General features: G+C 57.5%; 1 protein-coding gene across 7 annotated transcripts in view; it reads left to right on the plus strand.

Moving 5' to 3' along the window:
- The window catches only part of SLC47A1 (solute carrier family 47 member 1), a 39,821-nt gene that overhangs the window by 16,330 nt on the left and 6,687 nt on the right, over positions 1 to 16,804 (plus strand). For 3 of the 7 annotated variants that reach the window (XM_036296387.1, XM_036296388.1, XM_036296393.1), the window contains 11 exons: positions 2,612 to 2,760; positions 3,601 to 3,643; positions 5,675 to 5,719; positions 6,943 to 7,040; positions 7,290 to 7,387; positions 7,487 to 7,600; positions 7,674 to 7,741; positions 11,130 to 11,238; positions 11,350 to 11,425; positions 14,754 to 14,823; positions 14,927 to 15,059. In XM_036296387.1, the coding sequence (XP_036152280.1) occupies positions 2,612 to 2,760; positions 3,601 to 3,643; positions 5,675 to 5,719; positions 6,943 to 7,040; positions 7,290 to 7,387; positions 7,487 to 7,600; positions 7,674 to 7,741; positions 11,130 to 11,238; positions 11,350 to 11,425; positions 14,754 to 14,823; positions 14,927 to 15,059 (1,003 nt within the window). The remainder of the gene's footprint in view (positions 1 to 2,611; positions 2,761 to 3,600; positions 3,644 to 5,674; positions 5,720 to 6,942; positions 7,041 to 7,289; positions 7,388 to 7,486; positions 7,601 to 7,673; positions 7,742 to 11,129; positions 11,239 to 11,349; positions 11,426 to 14,753; positions 14,824 to 14,926; positions 15,060 to 16,804) is intronic. The other 4 variants (XM_036296390.1, XM_036296392.1, XM_036296391.1 and 1 more) reach the window with 2 other exon arrangements.

Genomic DNA, 16,804 nt, shown 5'->3' on the forward strand with positions numbered 1-16,804 from the left:
TAGACTTCACAATCTGACACTCAGGGTCACAATCTGACACTTAGGGCCAGTCCCTTCGGTGTGTCCTCAGTTTTGATGACAGGCATCTTATGTCAGGAGAGCTCAGATTTCCAGCAATTCCACGGAATTTCTGGAACATTTATGTACAGCTACAACATAAAGAAGGCTCGATGTTATTTCTTTTTTTAAAAGAAAAATATATCTTATTGATTATTTTACAGAGAGGAAGAGAGAGGGATAGAGAGTTAGAAGCATCGATGAGAGAGAAACATCGATCAGCTGCCTCCTGCACACTCCCTACTGGGGATGTGCCCGCAACCAAGGTTACATGCCCTTGATGGGAATCGAACCTGGGACCCTTCAGTCTGCAGGCCGACACTCTACCCACTGAGCCAAACCAGTCAGGGCTCAATGTTATTTCTTATTTGACAATGTTTCCCAAGTAGTTTCAACATTCCAGGTAAGCCTAGTCTAATATTGTTCTCTTTTAAGGAGAGAGAACAAACCTCGAGGCATTCCAGGGGCCTCTGGAGCACTGCACAGCCACTGCCAGAGGAAGACTCTGACTTTGCCTCCGCTTCTCCTGATATTGAAATCCGCGTCCGTGATGAGTTCAGCTTGCCCACACGGATTTCTGTTCTCATTACTACTTTGCACAAACCTTCTATAAGTCTCCTTTTTTTATATTCAGATTTTGTCCTGCTTTTCCTCTTTTCATTCTGAAACAACCAGCCTCACTTTAGGACAAACTTACTTTTCTTTCTCTCAAAACTATATTTTCACACCTTTTCCTTCTCTGACTGAAAGCGTATATTATTTTCTTTTCATCTTAATTAGAATTATTAGCCCGTAGATAACTCAAGAACATGTCTGTTCTCCATAAGTCAGCAAACTTAAATCAGCTTTTATTTACTGAAGATCAATCTTCTGTGGTGAACTTGAAGTGTGTGTGTTTGTTTCTGAGAATTGTAGAGTAGCCAATCCTTGTAAGCGCTTGTTTGTTTTTGGAGCCAAGCAAACATAGCTCACTCACAAATTAGCAACACCACCCGGGGGTAGAACACACCGCACACTGAACACGTGCACACGCGCGCACACAGCTGCAGGCAGACCTGTGGCCTCCGTAAAAGAAGTGGATCTCGAGACCTTCCTCCCCCTCCCACCTTTACGTCAGCCCCGCTCTAATAGAGGTGTGGACAACATTCTATCTTTTTCTAGTTCCAGTTCATCCCCTAATTTTCTAACCCTGGCGGTCAGCCAGCCGCCCACCCGAGGGGCCAGCCCTCAGCCATGGCCGCGTGCTTGTCTTCTGCGCCACAGCGTATATTATAAAGGGAACTTACACAAACCCATAGGACCAGCGGCACTTTCGGGCACCCCTGTGCTCACACTGCAGTCTAGTGTGTAGGTCGACCCTCCCCACATGCAGGTCCTGGCCAACCCGGGATTTCCCCTGCGGATGCCTTTCCCCAGGCCCGTTGCTGGGGTCTCCAGGCTGAGAGAAATGTCCTGGGCTGAGAGACCCGAGAGAGGGGCTGACAACTCCGTTATACACCGAGTTACTGAGGGAACTTACAGAGGAGCAGCGTCTTGGGCAGTGGTGTGATGGGATAGTCTCCACCCCACGTGACAGGTGCTGAGGGGCTAAATACACAGGGCGGGATGGAGAGGGGTACTCGGGTGTGACACCCGCCCCCACCCAGATAAGGGCAGATGCCTCGCATACTTCCTGAGGCAGGGCCACAGCCTGTTCCAGAACCAGCCCGCCTGACAGTCGTCAGGGTCCCGGGATTGTCAGGAAGCAGCGTGTGGCCAGCATCCAGCTGGTGGGGGTGAGGCAGCGGTGGGCGGCGGTCAGGCTGTGGAGTAGTCTCCGCAGGAGAGAAGCATTTTGACGTGTGGGTGGGCTGATTCCAGCGGTGTAAGTAGCTCCCTCCGAGGGGAGTTTCAGCCCCCCACACATGTCACTGCACAGGGCGTGGGAAGAGACGTGCAGTTTGGCGTTGGTAAGCCACTAGCCGCCGGCCCCAGCCACCACCGTCCCTTCCCCGGAGTTTCTGCTTAGAAGGCCTGTGTGGGGCCCAATGTAGTGCATTTCTAACACGTTTCCAGGTGATGCAACCCGGACTAGAAAGCTTTATTTATTTATTTCTTTATTTATTTTAAAAACATTTTTATTGATTTCGGAGAGAAAGGGAGAGGGAGAGAGAGACAGAAACATCAATGATGAGAGAGAATTATGAATCAGCTGCCTCCTGCACCCCCCACACTGGGAATCGAGCCCAAAACCCCAGACATGTGCCCTGACCGGGAATCGAGCCGTGACCTCCTGGTTCATAGGGTGATGCTCAACCACTGGGCCACCCCAGCTGAGCAGGAAGGTTTTTAAAATTATGGTATTTGGGCCCCACCCGGGACGGTCACATCCAGGCGATCGTCAGCGAGACGCCGCCTCCGTGCTTGGAGGCTGTTCCCAGGCGATTGTCGGGGACGGCGGCGTCTGCACGTACAGAAGGCAGCCAAGCCTATAGGGCGCCTGTCGGTCCTGAGGCGCCATCGAAGGCCTGTGGGGCGCGGGGCACTGACGGGCTGGCGTTGGCTGTGCCCCCAGACGTACGGCAGCCCCAACAAGAAGCACGTGGGGGTCATCCTGCAGCGGGGCGCGCTCATCCTGCTGCTCTGCTGCTTCCCCTGCTGGGCGCTCTTCCTCAACACCCAGCACCTCCTGCTGCTGCTCCGGCAGGACCCGGCCGTGTCCAGGTAAGGCGGGCCGCGCAGGGCGGGGCAGGGCCATCCCCGCAGAGAGATGCTCCCATCCACGCCTGGCCTCTGCAAACGCCAAAGGCCAGGGCCACGGCCCCTCACGGGGCGGTAAGCTTCCTCGGTGGGTCCTGCCGGGCCCGGTGCTCGCACACCTGCCCCTGTGATCCAGAGCCTCCCCTGGTGGCTGCAAAGGCAGATAGTCTGCGGAGAAATACGACTTGCCAGCATCTCCACGAGAGGCGGTCGTTGAAGGTGTTTATTTGTGGCCTTGTGCTTATCGACCCTGGTCGGTAGGAGCCGCCTCGGTGCTTTCAAAGCCCAGCGCTGCCGGGTCCTCCTTCCCGCCCAGCACGCTGTCCTCATGGGCGGGGCAGCCGTGGCGGCGGTGTCTGTCAGAGGTCACCTAGATGACCCTAACGTGCTGCCAAGATTGGGCCCTGCCAGGGCAGTCCTTGTCTCAGACCCGCGGCTCTGACCCCAGGGGGCAGTTGGCAATGTCGGGAGACATTCTGTTATCAGAACTGGTATTAGGGCATCGCTACTGGTAGAAGCCCAGGATGCTACAAACCACAGGAAAGTTGCCCACAGCAGACAATTCAGCAGCCACAGTGCCGAGCTGGAAAAATGCCGCCCTAGACCCAAAGGCTTGGAAGAACCCAGAGAGGTAATTTGGGTTATGAGATGACAAGCTCTATTGTAAATGTGTGCATTTGCTGCAGCAGTTGAGCCCATTAATTTAGAAAGAGCCGAGGCTGTGAAAGGCAGTGACAGCTGGTTTGTCCTTCCTTTTCCTTGAGATGGAGACCTCCTCACTTTTATTTTCTTTTTATTGTATAGGCTTACCCATACCTATGTCATGATCTTCATTCCAGCTCTTCCTGTAAGTTTCCAAGCGTTAAGCTGTTTTCTTCTTGCGGTCACTGAGAAAAAGCAGCTGAGATGCCCATGAGCTCAATGAATTGGATCGCGTGTGATACCCACATGTGCTGTGGGCTCGTTCCAGAAAGCGTGGCTTTACTTATGCTCAGGAAAGACACAGACATTTGTCCCTCAGGAAATTCCAAGGTCCAGGTGGCTCCAGTGGGCACTGCCCTGCCTCCTGCAGCTGGAGGGACTCTGGGGTCATGCAGGGTGACGAAAAGAGCAGATGCTCATGAAATAAAGGTTTTCCCTGCCATAGGGGTGGGCCTAGAAGGTTATTGTGATAATCTCTTATTACGGGCAACACCCCTAATTCAAGTTCTAGGTAGTTAAAGGGAGGAGCAGAAGTTTCTCTTGAGCCTGCAGTTAAAGTTCTCTTTAGCTCAAAACAATCTGCATACCACTGAGGCTCATCGCGGGGCGACTTCTTCTGGGCCCCCCAAGCTGGAGCATTCCCATTGCCTGGTGAAGCTGCAGCTTCCTAATGTTGCTGCACAGCGCATCACACACACTGCTGTGCGGCAGCTGCCCTGTCTGCGGCTCAGTGACAGATTTGCAGCCTAGGGCTGTAGGGAACGATTTGTCACCAGAATGTGTCTCTTCGGCATGAGGGCTATTTTAGGCCGGTTCCTTTTAAGAAACAGCAGACACGGGAGAAGCTGACACCCAGTAGGAGCTGCCCTGTGTGAGGTGCGTTTACCGTGTAAGGACCTCTCCCCTCGCAGGGTGTCTCCCAGGCTGTGCCAGGAGGAGGCGGGGCCTCATCCCCAGAAACTTATCTGGGAGCAGATGAGGGCTGAAATCTGCACCACGCCTGACCCTTGTGATTGTGCGTGTCCTGGTCACTTCCCATAACCGACTCCCCACGGAAGATGCTTTTAAGGTGGTGGCTTCAGCCGTTTTGGCGCGTTCCTCTCCTCTCTGGGGTCTCCTCCTGTGTACAGCAGGCAGACATGTTATTACACTTTAGTGGTTTTTCTCCTGTCAGTCTGTCTTGTATTACAGGGGTGTCTCAGCCAAGAACCGGGAGGGTTAGAGGGAATTCATTTCCTCCCTTCAGAGCCGGGGCTGTAGCACACAGGCTGGGGTGCAGTAGGCCGACCCCCCAGGTTTGAGTAACACACTCAGGGCGTTCGCACAAGGACGAAATCGCCTAGGGATGCACCCTCCGAAGCATTCCCGCCCGCGGTTGAGCCGGGACTGGCTGCATTAGTTGGCCGGGGCTGCCGTGACAAAATGCCACAGACCAGGAGGCTTAAACCCAGAAACCTATTTTCTCATCGTTTTGGAAGCTAAAGTCCAAGGTCCAGGTGTCGAAGGGCTGGTTGCCTCTGAGACCTTCTCCTTGGCCGGCAGCCGCCATCTCGCCTCTTCCCATGGCCCTGCCCTTCCTTGTGCAGGAAACTGTCGTGTCTCTTGTCTTATAAGGACGCCAGTCCACCCGAATCAGGGCCATCCTCGCGGCCTCACTTTAACTTAATCACAACTGTAAAGATTATCTGCGGATTCAGTCACATCGGGGGTTAGGGTCCAGCAGGGGGACACAGTTCAGCCCTTAAAAGCAGTCCCCTGCTCTCATTAATCGGTATCGTGGTCTTTAATTTAGCCTGAGACCTTAAACAGTTCAGTTCGTTGCTGTATTGGCAGAAAGGACTACAGGCTCGTCTATAGAAGGAGCGTCCCTAGAGTTTGCCCAGGGCTTTCTTTCCAGCCCACAACCTACAGAGGCGTCCTCACTGCGCACAGGAAGCTGTACCCCTGCCCCAGGGCCAGCTGGGTCATGCGCGTTTATAGGAGATGTGCGGAACCCTCAGCTCTAGACACCTCTGTCCCCTCCCCCTCCCCCTCCCCCTCCCTCTCCTGCTCCCCCTCCCCGGTGACACAGCTCTGTGGTCCCTGCGGGAGCAAAGGGCAGTCCAGCAGTGGCTCTCAGCTCTCTCTACATGATCAGGCCAAAATGTGAACATTCGTCTCTATTTTTCTCTCGTAGGCGACGTTTCTTTACACGTTACAAGTTAAATATCTGCTCACCCAGGTAACGTGGATTTTCCTCTTCCTTTGTGGGGCTGATAGGAGTTCACAGCTTTCAGGGATGGGGCCCTGGAAGGATCAGAGATGGGGGCCGGATGGGAAGCCGCCTGCCAGCACTGCCTTAATGCCCCCAGCTCCTGCCCCGGGTTCCCGCAGTGGCTCAGCCTCTCCCCGCCGCCGGTCTCGCCCCTGTGCTCACTTGCACCCCCTCTATCTACTGTCACCTCCACCTGCAGTGCAGCTCGGGCCCCCTAACTCCTTGCTTAAACTAACCAGGGCCTCCTGATAAATAAGTCACCCATGCAAATGGTTGGCCAAGGCCTTTGTCCTGGCCTCTGAGCCCAAGACCACCAAGGCCACCGGAGACCAACACGTAACCTGGCAGTCAGGTCTGTCAGCCGGAGCATCGACAGATCGGGGGGTGGGCTCTCACCGAAGGGGGGTGCAGTTCAGTGCAACCCAAGGACGCCCGCTACGGGAGGCTCCGAGCAGAGCAGGCCGAGCGGAGAAGTCAGGGCCAGGCCGCCGGCTCTCCACCCGAGTCCTCTCGCCTGGGAAGCCGCAGAGCTGGGGCCGATGTGGACGGCTGTGTTGGAGCTCGGGGAGCTTGGCCTCTGGGTGGGACATGGAGGCTGCTCTGTGTGGAACTGACTTCAACCCTCCAGGCAGAGTGGGGTGTCTTACTTTTACCGACAGGATTTCAAACAGCAAGGCTTTTACAGATGTGGTTTCAGAGAACCAGCTTTCCCAGAGATGAGAAAGGGTTCAAAGGGGCGAGATGACACCGCACGCCTGGCAGCAGCCGTTCACTTCCTCAGTGCAATGCCATTTTACTGTCAGCTGCACGTCTCAGATTTGAGATGCCAGATAAGACTTACGAGCAGAGCCAGATAGGAGGGAACGCACCCCACACTCCAGTTTCCCAATTTCCATTTCACTTGAGAAGGTGGTGTGCTTGCACCCACAGTCCAATGTGGAAAGCAGCTTGTTCATACGATGTCATCACTGCTGGCGCTGGCACTATTGTAGAGTTTCTCTCCTTTCCTCTCTGCGTCCCACCTCCTGCCCTGGTCTCGCCATGGCGCCGAGAGGAGGAGGAGAGGGGGTGCTAGGAGGGTGGGAAGGTCCGTGCAGCAAGGAGGCACCCACAGCACGTCGGCTCACGCGGCAGCCCGTGCCCCACTGGGTCCAGGGGTCTCTAGCAGGTGCGGTCTCTCCTCGCTCTAGGGAATCATACTGCCCCAGATCCTAACCGGAGTTGCAGCCAACCTCGTCAACGCTCTCGTCAACTATCTGTTTCTCCACGAACTGCATCTTGGGGTGATGTGAGTCCGACCGATTCTTGGGACAGCGTGTGGCTTCTCCAAGGCTGGGGGGGAGGCCTTGACCTGGGCGTGTCCACGTGTGGTCTCCGCCTTGGACCCTCTGGGAAACAGGGTCCGGACAGGGGTGGGGGAGAGGAATGCTCTGGAAGGAGGGCCTGCCTCAGATATCCCAGCGCGGGTGGGAGGGCGCCCCGGCTGAGGGAGGCGGAGGGCGGAGAGCGCACTCCCCTCACGGGCTGCTCTTCCCAGGGGCTCGGCAATGGCCAACTTGATCTCCCAGTTCTCCCTGGCTCTGTTCCTCTTTCTCTACATCATCTGGAAGAAACTGCATCGAGCTACCTGGGGAGGTAAAGGCTGTCTTTTGTTTTGCAGCGTGGCCGTGGGCTTTGCCTCGGGTGCGCTCCAGGCGGGGGCCCAGCTGTGTTGAAACTGTGCGTCCCCCGCAGGGTGGTCGCTGGAGTGCCTGCAGGACTGGGGCTCCTTCTTCCGCCTGGCCATCCCCAGCATGCTCATGCTGTGCATGGAGTGGTGGGCCTACGAGATCGGGAGCTTCCTGAGCGGTCAGTGCGGGAGGGGACGCTGGGGGCGGGGGGCCTGGCCCGGAAGCGCGGCACCAGCGGCCTCTCTCCTCAGGCATCCTCGGCATGGTGGAGCTGGGGGCCCAGTCCATCGTCTATGAACTGGCCACTATGGTCTTCATGGTGAGTGTCTGAGGCTGGCTGTGCGGAGGGGCTAGATGTGTCTCTTGAGAGGGTCCCAAGACAGGCGCACGTCTGTCCACCACATTCACTCCTAAAGCTTATCCCAGAGCCTGAGAGGTCCTTTCGGTTTGGGTTTTCCTGCGGGCTCACTGGTGGGGGGGTGGGGTCTTCCTGTGGGCTCACTGGTGGGGGGTGGGGTCTTCCTGTGGGCTCACTGGTGAGGGGGTGGGGTCTACCTGTGGGCTCACTGGTGGGGGGGTGGAGTCTACCTGTGGGCTCACTGGTGGGGGAGTGGGGTCTTCCTGTGGGCTCACTGGTGGGGGGGGTGGGGTCTTCCTGTGGGCTCACTGGTGGGGGGGTGGGTCTTCCTGTGGGCTCACTGGTGGGGGGGTGGGTCTTCCTGTGGGCTCACTGGTGGGGGGGAGTGGGGTCTTCCTGTGGGCTCACAACTGGGGGGTGGGGTCTTCCTGTGGGCTCACTGGTGGGGGGTGGGGTCTACCTGTGGGCTCACTGGTGGGGGGGTGGGGTCTTCCTGTGGGCTCACTGGTGGGGGGTCACTGGTCGGCTCACTGGCAGGGGGTGGGGGTGGGGAGAGGGTCTTACTGATGTGTCCACTGCTGGGCTTCCATCCCCCAACATGGTCCATGTCTGAAAGATGTCATTTGATTGCCAGACTTGCCAAATAGTTGTCACAACACGAATGCCTTGAGGGCAAGCCGTGTTACCTTTCCCTTTCTTTTCTTTTATATATTTTATTGATTTTTTACAGAGAGGAAGGGAGAGGGATAGAGAATTAGAAACATCCATGAGAGGGAAACATCCATCAGCTGCCTCCTGCACACCTCCTACTGGGGATGTGCCCACAACCAAGGTACATGCCCTTGACAGGAATCGAACCTGGGACTCTTCAGTCCACAGGCTGATGCTCTAGCCACTGAGCCAAACTGGTCAGGGCACCTTTCCCTTTTTTTTTTTTTTTTACATATATATATATTTTTGATTTTTTACAGAGAGGAAGGGAGAGGGATAGAGAGTTAGAAACATCGATGAGAGAGAAACATCGATCAGCTGCCTCCTGCACACCTCCCACTGGGGATGTGCCCGCAACCCAGGTACATGCCCTTGACCGGAATCGAACCTGGGACCCTTCAGTCCGCAGGCCGACGCTCTATCCACTGAGCCAAACTGGTTAGGGCACCTTTCCCTTTCTTATCCTTCCTTCTTTCCTTCCTCCCTCCCTCCCTCCCTCCCTCCCTCCCTCCCTCTCCTCCTCCACCTCCTCCTCCTTCTTCTTTCTTTCTCTCTCTCTCTCTCTCTCTCTCTCTCTCCCTCCCTCCCTCCCTCCCTCCCTCCCTCCCTCCCTCCCTCCCTCCCTCCTAAGCTCTAAGGCCCCTCTCTTGCCTCTATAGCTTGTTTCCACTGCCCAGCTGACTCGCTTCTTCCACGGTTCACTTCACCTACCCTGGGACTTTCTAAATAAGCTTTCTCTTATAGTTTGAGTTCCTTGGCTCTGAATTCTTTCCCAGCCAAACTCAAGAACTGAGGTAGCTTAGCCAAGGTAACCTCTGGTACGTGTAGCCGTCACCAGATTTGTGCCTTTGGTGATATTAACTGGCTGCGTGGTGACAGCACTGTCTGCCCGGTTTCCCGCCATCAAGTCACGCTCTTTGCATTGTGATGATAAAGAATTTGTTGGGAGACCCCTGTGTTTGCTCCCACTAGGGCTGGTCTCCCATTTCTTTTATCTACCTTGCTCTGTCCCTTTCTATAGCCCTTCCTTTAGCGATCCTGATCCTAAGGCAAAATCCTTGTTTAAATGAGTGATAAATATTTTGCCTTAATTAATACTTAATTTCTCACATGATAAATTTATAGATAACACGTGCACCGGTGGGGTCCCTCGGCCTGGCCTGCGCCCCCTTGCAATCTGGGACCCCTCGGGGAATGTCAGAGAGTTGGTTTCAGCCTGATACCTGCAGGCCAAGCCGAGGGACCCCACCGGTGCATTAATCTGTGCACCAGGCCTCTAGTATGCATATAAGATCTTTGGTTAATCTCTTCCTGTCCTCCCCCCTCGCCCTTCCCTCTGAGATTCATCAGTCTGTTCCATGTTTCCATGCCTGTGCGTTGAGTGTCTGCCCCCTGGTGATCAGTTTGTGTCATAGAGACCATTCGACTGTTCAACCAGTCACTATGATGCACACTGACCACCAGGGGGCAGAGGCTCAACACAGGAGCTGCTCCCAAGCGGAAGCACTGCTCAGCTGACCAATGGGAGCCTCTCCCACGGACACTCCCCCTGTGTGCCCCTCCCCCATCCGGACCAGCATCGGGACTGACTGGGCACAAGCCCGCAGTTGCTTGTCAGTCATGGATGCACCCGTATTGCCCTAGGATGGGCACGGAAACCGCAGCGGAGCGGCAGCGAGCCTACCGAGCGGCGGCAGGCACAGCGGGGCTGGGATGAGCGGGAGCGGCACCTGGCCCGGGCTCGGGCTCGGGCTCCTCCCTGGCCGCCTGCCACTTTGCACACTACTACATCCCTTGGGGATGTTGGACTGCCGGTTTCGGCCCAATCCCTGCAGGCCATGCCGAGGGACCCCACAGGTGCACAAATCTGTGCACCAGGCCTCTAGTATATAGATAATAATGGCTACTTTTTCCTGAATAATTGCTATGTTTGAGGCACTGATCTAAGTAGTTAGCACGCATGGACTCATTTGCTCCTGACATAACCCTGATATGCAGGTCCTCTTATGAGGTCTCTTTCCAGGTAGCTGAGGTCTAGTGAGGGCAGGTAACCTGCCAGGTCACACAGCTCAGAGGTGCCTGGCCTGGGATCTGCACCCGGGCAGTCTGGCTTCAGAATCCCTGTTCCTAACCACAGCCCACACCTCTTTCCTCTGTCTCCTTTGGCACCACCTCTGGCCTCACAGAGGGCAGCACTGCTACTGGCTTGGGCTGGGTCTTCCCGTTTTCGTAAGTTCTTTTTATCCAACATTTGCACGGGGAGGGGTCACCCTTTTAGGATTCTGTTTTCTAAACGTGCCCCCTTGAGGGTCTTTCAGAACAGACCTATTTGGGCTCCTGGCATCCATCCTTCCACACCCAAGGGCGAAAGTGACGGTGCAGCCCTCCCAGCGCCCAGGCTGGACTCTGTGCAGAAAAGCCAGGCTTGTGACAAGGATCACAGCCCAGGGTCCCAGGTCCCATGTTAGCCAGGCGGCTCCAGCGAGACACAAACTACCCTTCTTATAGCTTTAGGACCAAGTTCTACCAAGGAGCCGTGAAGCTCGGTTTGCCTAGTCCCTCTTCCCTGGAAGGTGCAGAGCAGGCTCCGGAGCCGGGGGCAGGGCCGGTCCCTGCGCTGACCGCTCCCTTCTTGCAGATACCCACGGGCTTCAGCGTGGCCGCCAGTGTCCGGATTGGGAACGCGCTGGGCGCCGGAGACATCGCGCGGGCCCGGAGGTGCTCCGTGGTCTCCGTGCTGGTCACAGGTGCTCAGCTTTCCGCCCGCCCGCGGCTCCCCCAGCCGTCTGCGCGGACCTCCGCGCCCGGCCCACGGGCCTCCTTTCTCACGGGCTGTTTCTCTCTCGTTTTTCCTCCAGAGCTCTTTGCGGTAGCCTTTTGTGTCCTGCTGGTAAGCTGTAAGGACCTTGTGGGGTACATTTTCACCACCGACCGGTGAGTGCCGAGAGGGGAAACCTGTGGTAAAGACAGGGCTGGGCCGGTGCTGCCACGCTGGGCCCCTGGGGCCTTGCGTCTTGGTCGGTTCCTGCGTCATTTGCAACATCAGAAGCTCATTGGTGTTCCCTGGGGACTGACGGGTGGGGACCAGTGTCCTGGCATTGGTGGTGGCATACGCTCTGGCGCTCAGGACACTCGTGTGTTTTCAAGGAGGAAACTCCTTTTTGGTCCCATTGATTGCATTTTCGGTTAATTATTTTGTTCCCATGACAAAAATCGCCGTGATAGCTCAGCGTGTGCCGGAGCGCCTGGTGCGTAGTGTTCACACAAGACCCCTGTCAGCGGGCGGAAGTTCAAGTCGCACCAGTGGGCTGTCTGTCAAGGCTGCGCCATCTGATTGATCACCGAGGCAGAAGTCTTACCCGAGGGGTGCCCTCCACGGCGCGGCTGCTGTGTGGCTGGCGCTGTCGCTTTCAGCCCGAGGCCAGCCGGGCATTTCTCTGTGGCTAGCTGTGGGGCTACCTCTTCTCTGCGACTTTTCATCAGCAGTTACACAGGCAAGCCGACTCCCGTCATGGAGGCAAAGAGCAGGCGGAGGGACAGGACTAACGTTCGCGCCGGTCCTCCAGGTACTGGTCAGCTCGGTCCCCGCCATTCCTGTGGGCAGCTGGGCTGCCTAGCTGTCGCTCCCTTCAGACCGAGCGGGAAGGCAACCGCAGGCACCCATTCTCTCCAGGGATCAGAGTCCTTCGTCAGATGTGCTCGCTGCACCGAGGCTTCGGCGGGAAAGTGGGCGTTCGGTTCGGAGTCCGTGCCCTTCCGGAAACCATGCAGAGCAGGACAACGAACGGGAAGCAGGAGGCTCACAGCCGATGCCTTGATGAGATGAGAAGACGCCACTGAAAACGGGCAGACAGCTGTAGGCTGGCCGGGTCGCTGGAACTGGTGGAGGTGGCACAGGTCCCAGCGATGGCACACACCCCGGCCTGACGGGGGGGGGGGGGGGGGGGGGGTGCGCGGAGAGCGCCTCACAAAGCCGGGCACAGCGGTCATGTTCACCCACAGGCCTGCGTGTGCACGACGTGCGCGAGTAAATGTGAAAATCCCGGGGGAAAAGGTAATTTTCTAGGAAAATAATTTATCAGAACTTGCCCTAGACAACATAGAGGGTCTACAAGATGGATTTCCTTAGAAGAAACTCTTTAAAATTTCAACATCACCAATCCAGAGGGTTCCAGAGGAGGATTTATAAAACCTCTAAAACCTAGACAGAGGAGGGTTTATAAAACCTCTAAAACCTAGACGGCGGCGATGCCGTCTGAGCCGTTCCAGGAAGCAGGAGAGGGACAGTCCCCATCCTGCCGATGAAGCGAATGGACATCGGCACCAACTCTGACCAAGGCAGCAAGAAAGAGGCACAGCCATCGTCACTGACTAATAGGAACTTTAAAATCCAAAGCAAAATATTGGTGGACAGAATTCAGCAGCACATCAAAAATAACACATTTTGATGGAATGTAAAACGGCATGGAATGTGTTAGGTGGAAAATGAGAGTGCAGCACATCATATAGCGAATGCTGCAATATGAAATAGCAGAGTCTAGAAGGGGAAAATAGGAATATATATTTGTATTTCCTATTTTTCATAAACACTGAGCTAATACAGACAGTGGTGGAATTGTTACCGGTTGCGGGATGGAAGGGTTAGGAGGGGGGTAGGTGGGGTTAGGATGGGAGTGGGAGAGTTAGAAGGGTGGGTGGAGGGTTTAGGACGGGGGGGGGGGCGGTGGGAGGGTTAGGAGGGAGTGGGGGGTTAGGAGGGGGGTTAGGATGGAGGTGGGAGGGTTAAAAGGGTGGGTGGGGGGTTAGGACGGGGTGGGGGGGTTAGAAGGGTGGGTGTGGGGTTAGGAGGGGGGTGAGAGGGTTAGAAGGGGGTGGGGGGTTAGAAGGGTAGGTGGTGGGGTTAGGAGGGGGTGGGGGGTTAGAAGGGTGGGTGGTGGGGTTAGGAGGGGGGCGGGGGGTTAGAAGGGTGGGTGGTGGGGTTAGGAGGAGGTGGGGGGTTAGAAGGGTAGGTGGTGGGGTTAGGAGGGGGGTGGGGGGTTAGAAGGGTGGGTGGGGGGTTAGTAGGGGGGTGGGGGTTAGGAGGGGGTTGTGGGGTTAGAAGGGTGGGTGGTGGGGTTAGGAGGGGGGCGGTGGGGTTAGGAGGGGGTGGGGGGTTAGAAGGGTGGGTGGTGGGGTTAGGAGTGGGTGGGGGGTTAGAAGGTGGGTGGGGGGTTAGGAGGGGGGTGGGGGGTTAGAAGGGTGGGTGGTGGGGTTAGGAGGGGGGCGGTGGGGTTAGGAGGGGGTGGGGGGTTAGAAGGGTGGGTGGTGGGGTTAAGAGTGGGTGGGGGGTTAGAAGGGTGGGTGGGGGGTTAGGAGGGGGCGGTGGGGTTAGGAGTGGGTGGGGGGTTAGAAGGGTGGGTGGTGGGGTTAGGAGGGGGTGGGGGGTTAGAAGGGTGGTGGGGGTTAGGAGGGGGGTGGGGGGTTAGGAGGGGGGTGGGGGGTTAGAAGGGTGGGTGGGGGGTTAAGAGGGGGTGGGGGTTAGAAAGGTGGGTGGGGGGTTAAGAGGGGGTGGGGGGTTAGAAGGTGGGTGGGGGGTTAAGAGGGGGTGGGGGGTTAGAAGGGTGGGTGGGGGTTAAGAGGGGGTGGGGGGTTAGAAAGGTGGGTGGGGGGTTAGGAGGGGGGTGGGGGGTTAGAAGGGTGGGTGGGGTTAGGAGGGGGTGGGGGGTTAGAAGGGTGGGGGGTGGGGTTAGGAGGGGGTGGGGGCATAGGAGGGGGACAGGAGTGGATGAGAGACTCTTCCCTTTCCTTTTCATTTTGTTTGATTTCTCTTAGCCACGTGCACATCACCTACTCAGAAAATACAATCAATTCTGGATACAATAAGTGTTCTATCGTTGACTGGGGAGGCAGTCGTCCTGTTCCGGGCTGGGTGTCTTTCTTACTCATTCATTCAACAGCTGTGTGTTGCCAGCCAGAGTCCTGGGCAGTGCGCGCTGCTGGCAGGCGGTGCCAGGGCCTGGGTCTCCCGGATGCCGGCGTTAACCGCGGTCTCCGCTGCGGGGTTCGGCCGCGGGCCCACAGGGAGCCGTGGACCGCTACGCCTGCACCTTGCCAGCCGGTCCCCGGGGAGAACCTGGCTCCCTCGGCAGACGGAGCCCGTGGGGGTCCGGCCCGTGGGTCGGGGTTTCTGCTAAAAGCGCGACACGCGGCGCGGAGCCGGGGCTGCGGGCCCAGCAGCACAGGGTCCCGCCCCGCACCCGCCCGACCTGTGGCCTCTCCTCAGGGACATCCTGGCGCTGGTGGCGCAGGTGGTGCCGCTGTACGCCCTGTCCCACCTCTTCGAGGGCCTCGCGGTGAGTGGGCGGCGGGGGCTCCTCCCGGGCGGCGGGGGCACCTCCCGGGCGGCACGGGCTCCCCCCGCGCGGCCTGCGCCCCTGACCGCGTGTCCGCCCGCAGTGCACGGGCGGCGGCATCCTGCGCGGCAGCGGGAACCAGAAGGTGGGCGCCATCCTCAACGCCGTCGGCTACTACGTGATCGGCCTCCCCATCGGCATCTCCCTGATGTTCGCCACCAGGCTGGGCGTGATCGGTGAGCCTGCGGGGTGTGTGTGTGTGTGTGTGTGTGTGTGTGTGTGTGTGTGTGTGTGTGTGTCGGTGAGCTTCCCGCAGGGGGGAGGAGATGCGGGGGGGGGGGGGGTGTCGGTGAACTAGGGGGCGGGGGTAGACGCGATGGTGGGGAGATGCAGGTGATGGAGGAGATGCTGGTGGTGGGGAGATGCAGGTGGGGAGATGCAGGTGGGGGGAGATGCATGTGGTGGGGGAGATGCAGGTGGGGAGATGCAGGTGGGGGAGATGCAGGTGGTGGGGGAAATGCAGGTGGTGGGAGATGCTGGTGGTGGGGAGATGCAGGTGGGGGAGATGCAGGTGGTGGGGGAAATGCAGGTGGTGGGAGATGCTGGTGGTGGGGAGATGCAGGTGGGGGAGATGCAGGTGGTGGGGAGATGCAGGTGGTGGGGGAGATGCAGGTGGGGGGGAGATGCAGGTAGGAGGGTGATGCAGGTGGGGGAGGCGGGCGGAGCCGGTCACTCAGAGTCCAGCCAGAGGCTGTGAGTCCTCTGGGACTTCCCTGCCACCCCCGCGGTCTGGGAGGCCAGGGAGGGTGGACGGCACCAGGGCCAGCTGCACCCCCCGGGCCCTCCTGCCCGGGGGCGGCTTCCAGCCCCCGCCTCGCCCCCCCCCCAGTGCTCCCTCCTCCTGGGGCAAGGACTGGCTGTGGCGCCTTCCCGATGTCCCCAGGGGCTCAGCTGCGCTTTGGGGAGCCCAGCATGCAAGCCCTGAGCGGGGGCCCACTGACGCCTCCTGAACTGGCCACCCTGGAGGCGGGGAGGCCATGGGACAGCTGGGTGCGGTTCCTACAGAACTTGGGGGAACCTCTTTGGTGCCATTTCTGTCCGGAGCAGCGCCCCCTGTGCATTGGGGGGGGGGGGAATTCCCGAGGGCGAAGCCCAGAGAATGACCCCAGAGCTGTGCTCTCTAGGTCCCCCCCCCCCCCCCGCAGCCTCACCGCCCGCTGGCACAGCCTTTCCCACCATGTCTGTCTCCCCACAAGGCCGTGGGGAGCCTGTGACAGCAGGAAGGAGGCGGGGGGGGGGGGGGACCCCATCCCTTACCTCATCGGGAGGAAAGAGGTTAACCTACAGGGTATGAAATTACCAGAGCGAATTTTTTAAACAGCAGGGAGAGAAATGACTGCGCAGCTTTGGTTTCTAAAATAACACTTTGGAGCACATGGGCGATTAATAAATGACGCCATTAACATCTGAGTGCGTTACCCTTGGGCTCAGGCGCAGGCTGTCTGCGCCCATCAGTGCGGCGGGCTCGGAGGAGACGGAAGTCTGACGCCCAGAGTGAACTTGGAGTCCAAAGTGCCCCCGCGGGCTGGACGTTTTTTCTCAAGTTCAATAATATTTTAGTAAAAATTACTTGAGATGTACAAAGAATGGAGTTGCCAATGCAAAGTTCACCGGGCTTGCATTGTGGTGCAGAGAATTATTTAGCTGAGTTCCTGGCGTTACTTATATTTCAGTTTTGACAATGGCAGAGCTAAGGGGGATATTAGCAGAATCCACTGAGAAATATAGATACATCTATGTCCCAAGTGCTGTACTGGGCCCCAAGTCATTTAACAAACAAACCTACTATGTGCAAAGCACAGGCAGAAAAGAATCACTTAAAGGAAATGCTAGGGCCCAAACTTCCAGGTATAAACTAAGTCCTGGGGATGTGATGCGTGCATGGTGGCTGTAGCCATGAATAGTGTCGTACACTTGAAGG

Source organism: Myotis myotis, unplaced genomic scaffold (genome assembly GCF_014108235.1).
Source record: "Myotis myotis isolate mMyoMyo1 unplaced genomic scaffold, mMyoMyo1.p scaffold_m19_p_29, whole genome shotgun sequence".
Taxonomy (NCBI): Eukaryota; Metazoa; Chordata; class Mammalia; order Chiroptera; family Vespertilionidae; genus Myotis; species Myotis myotis.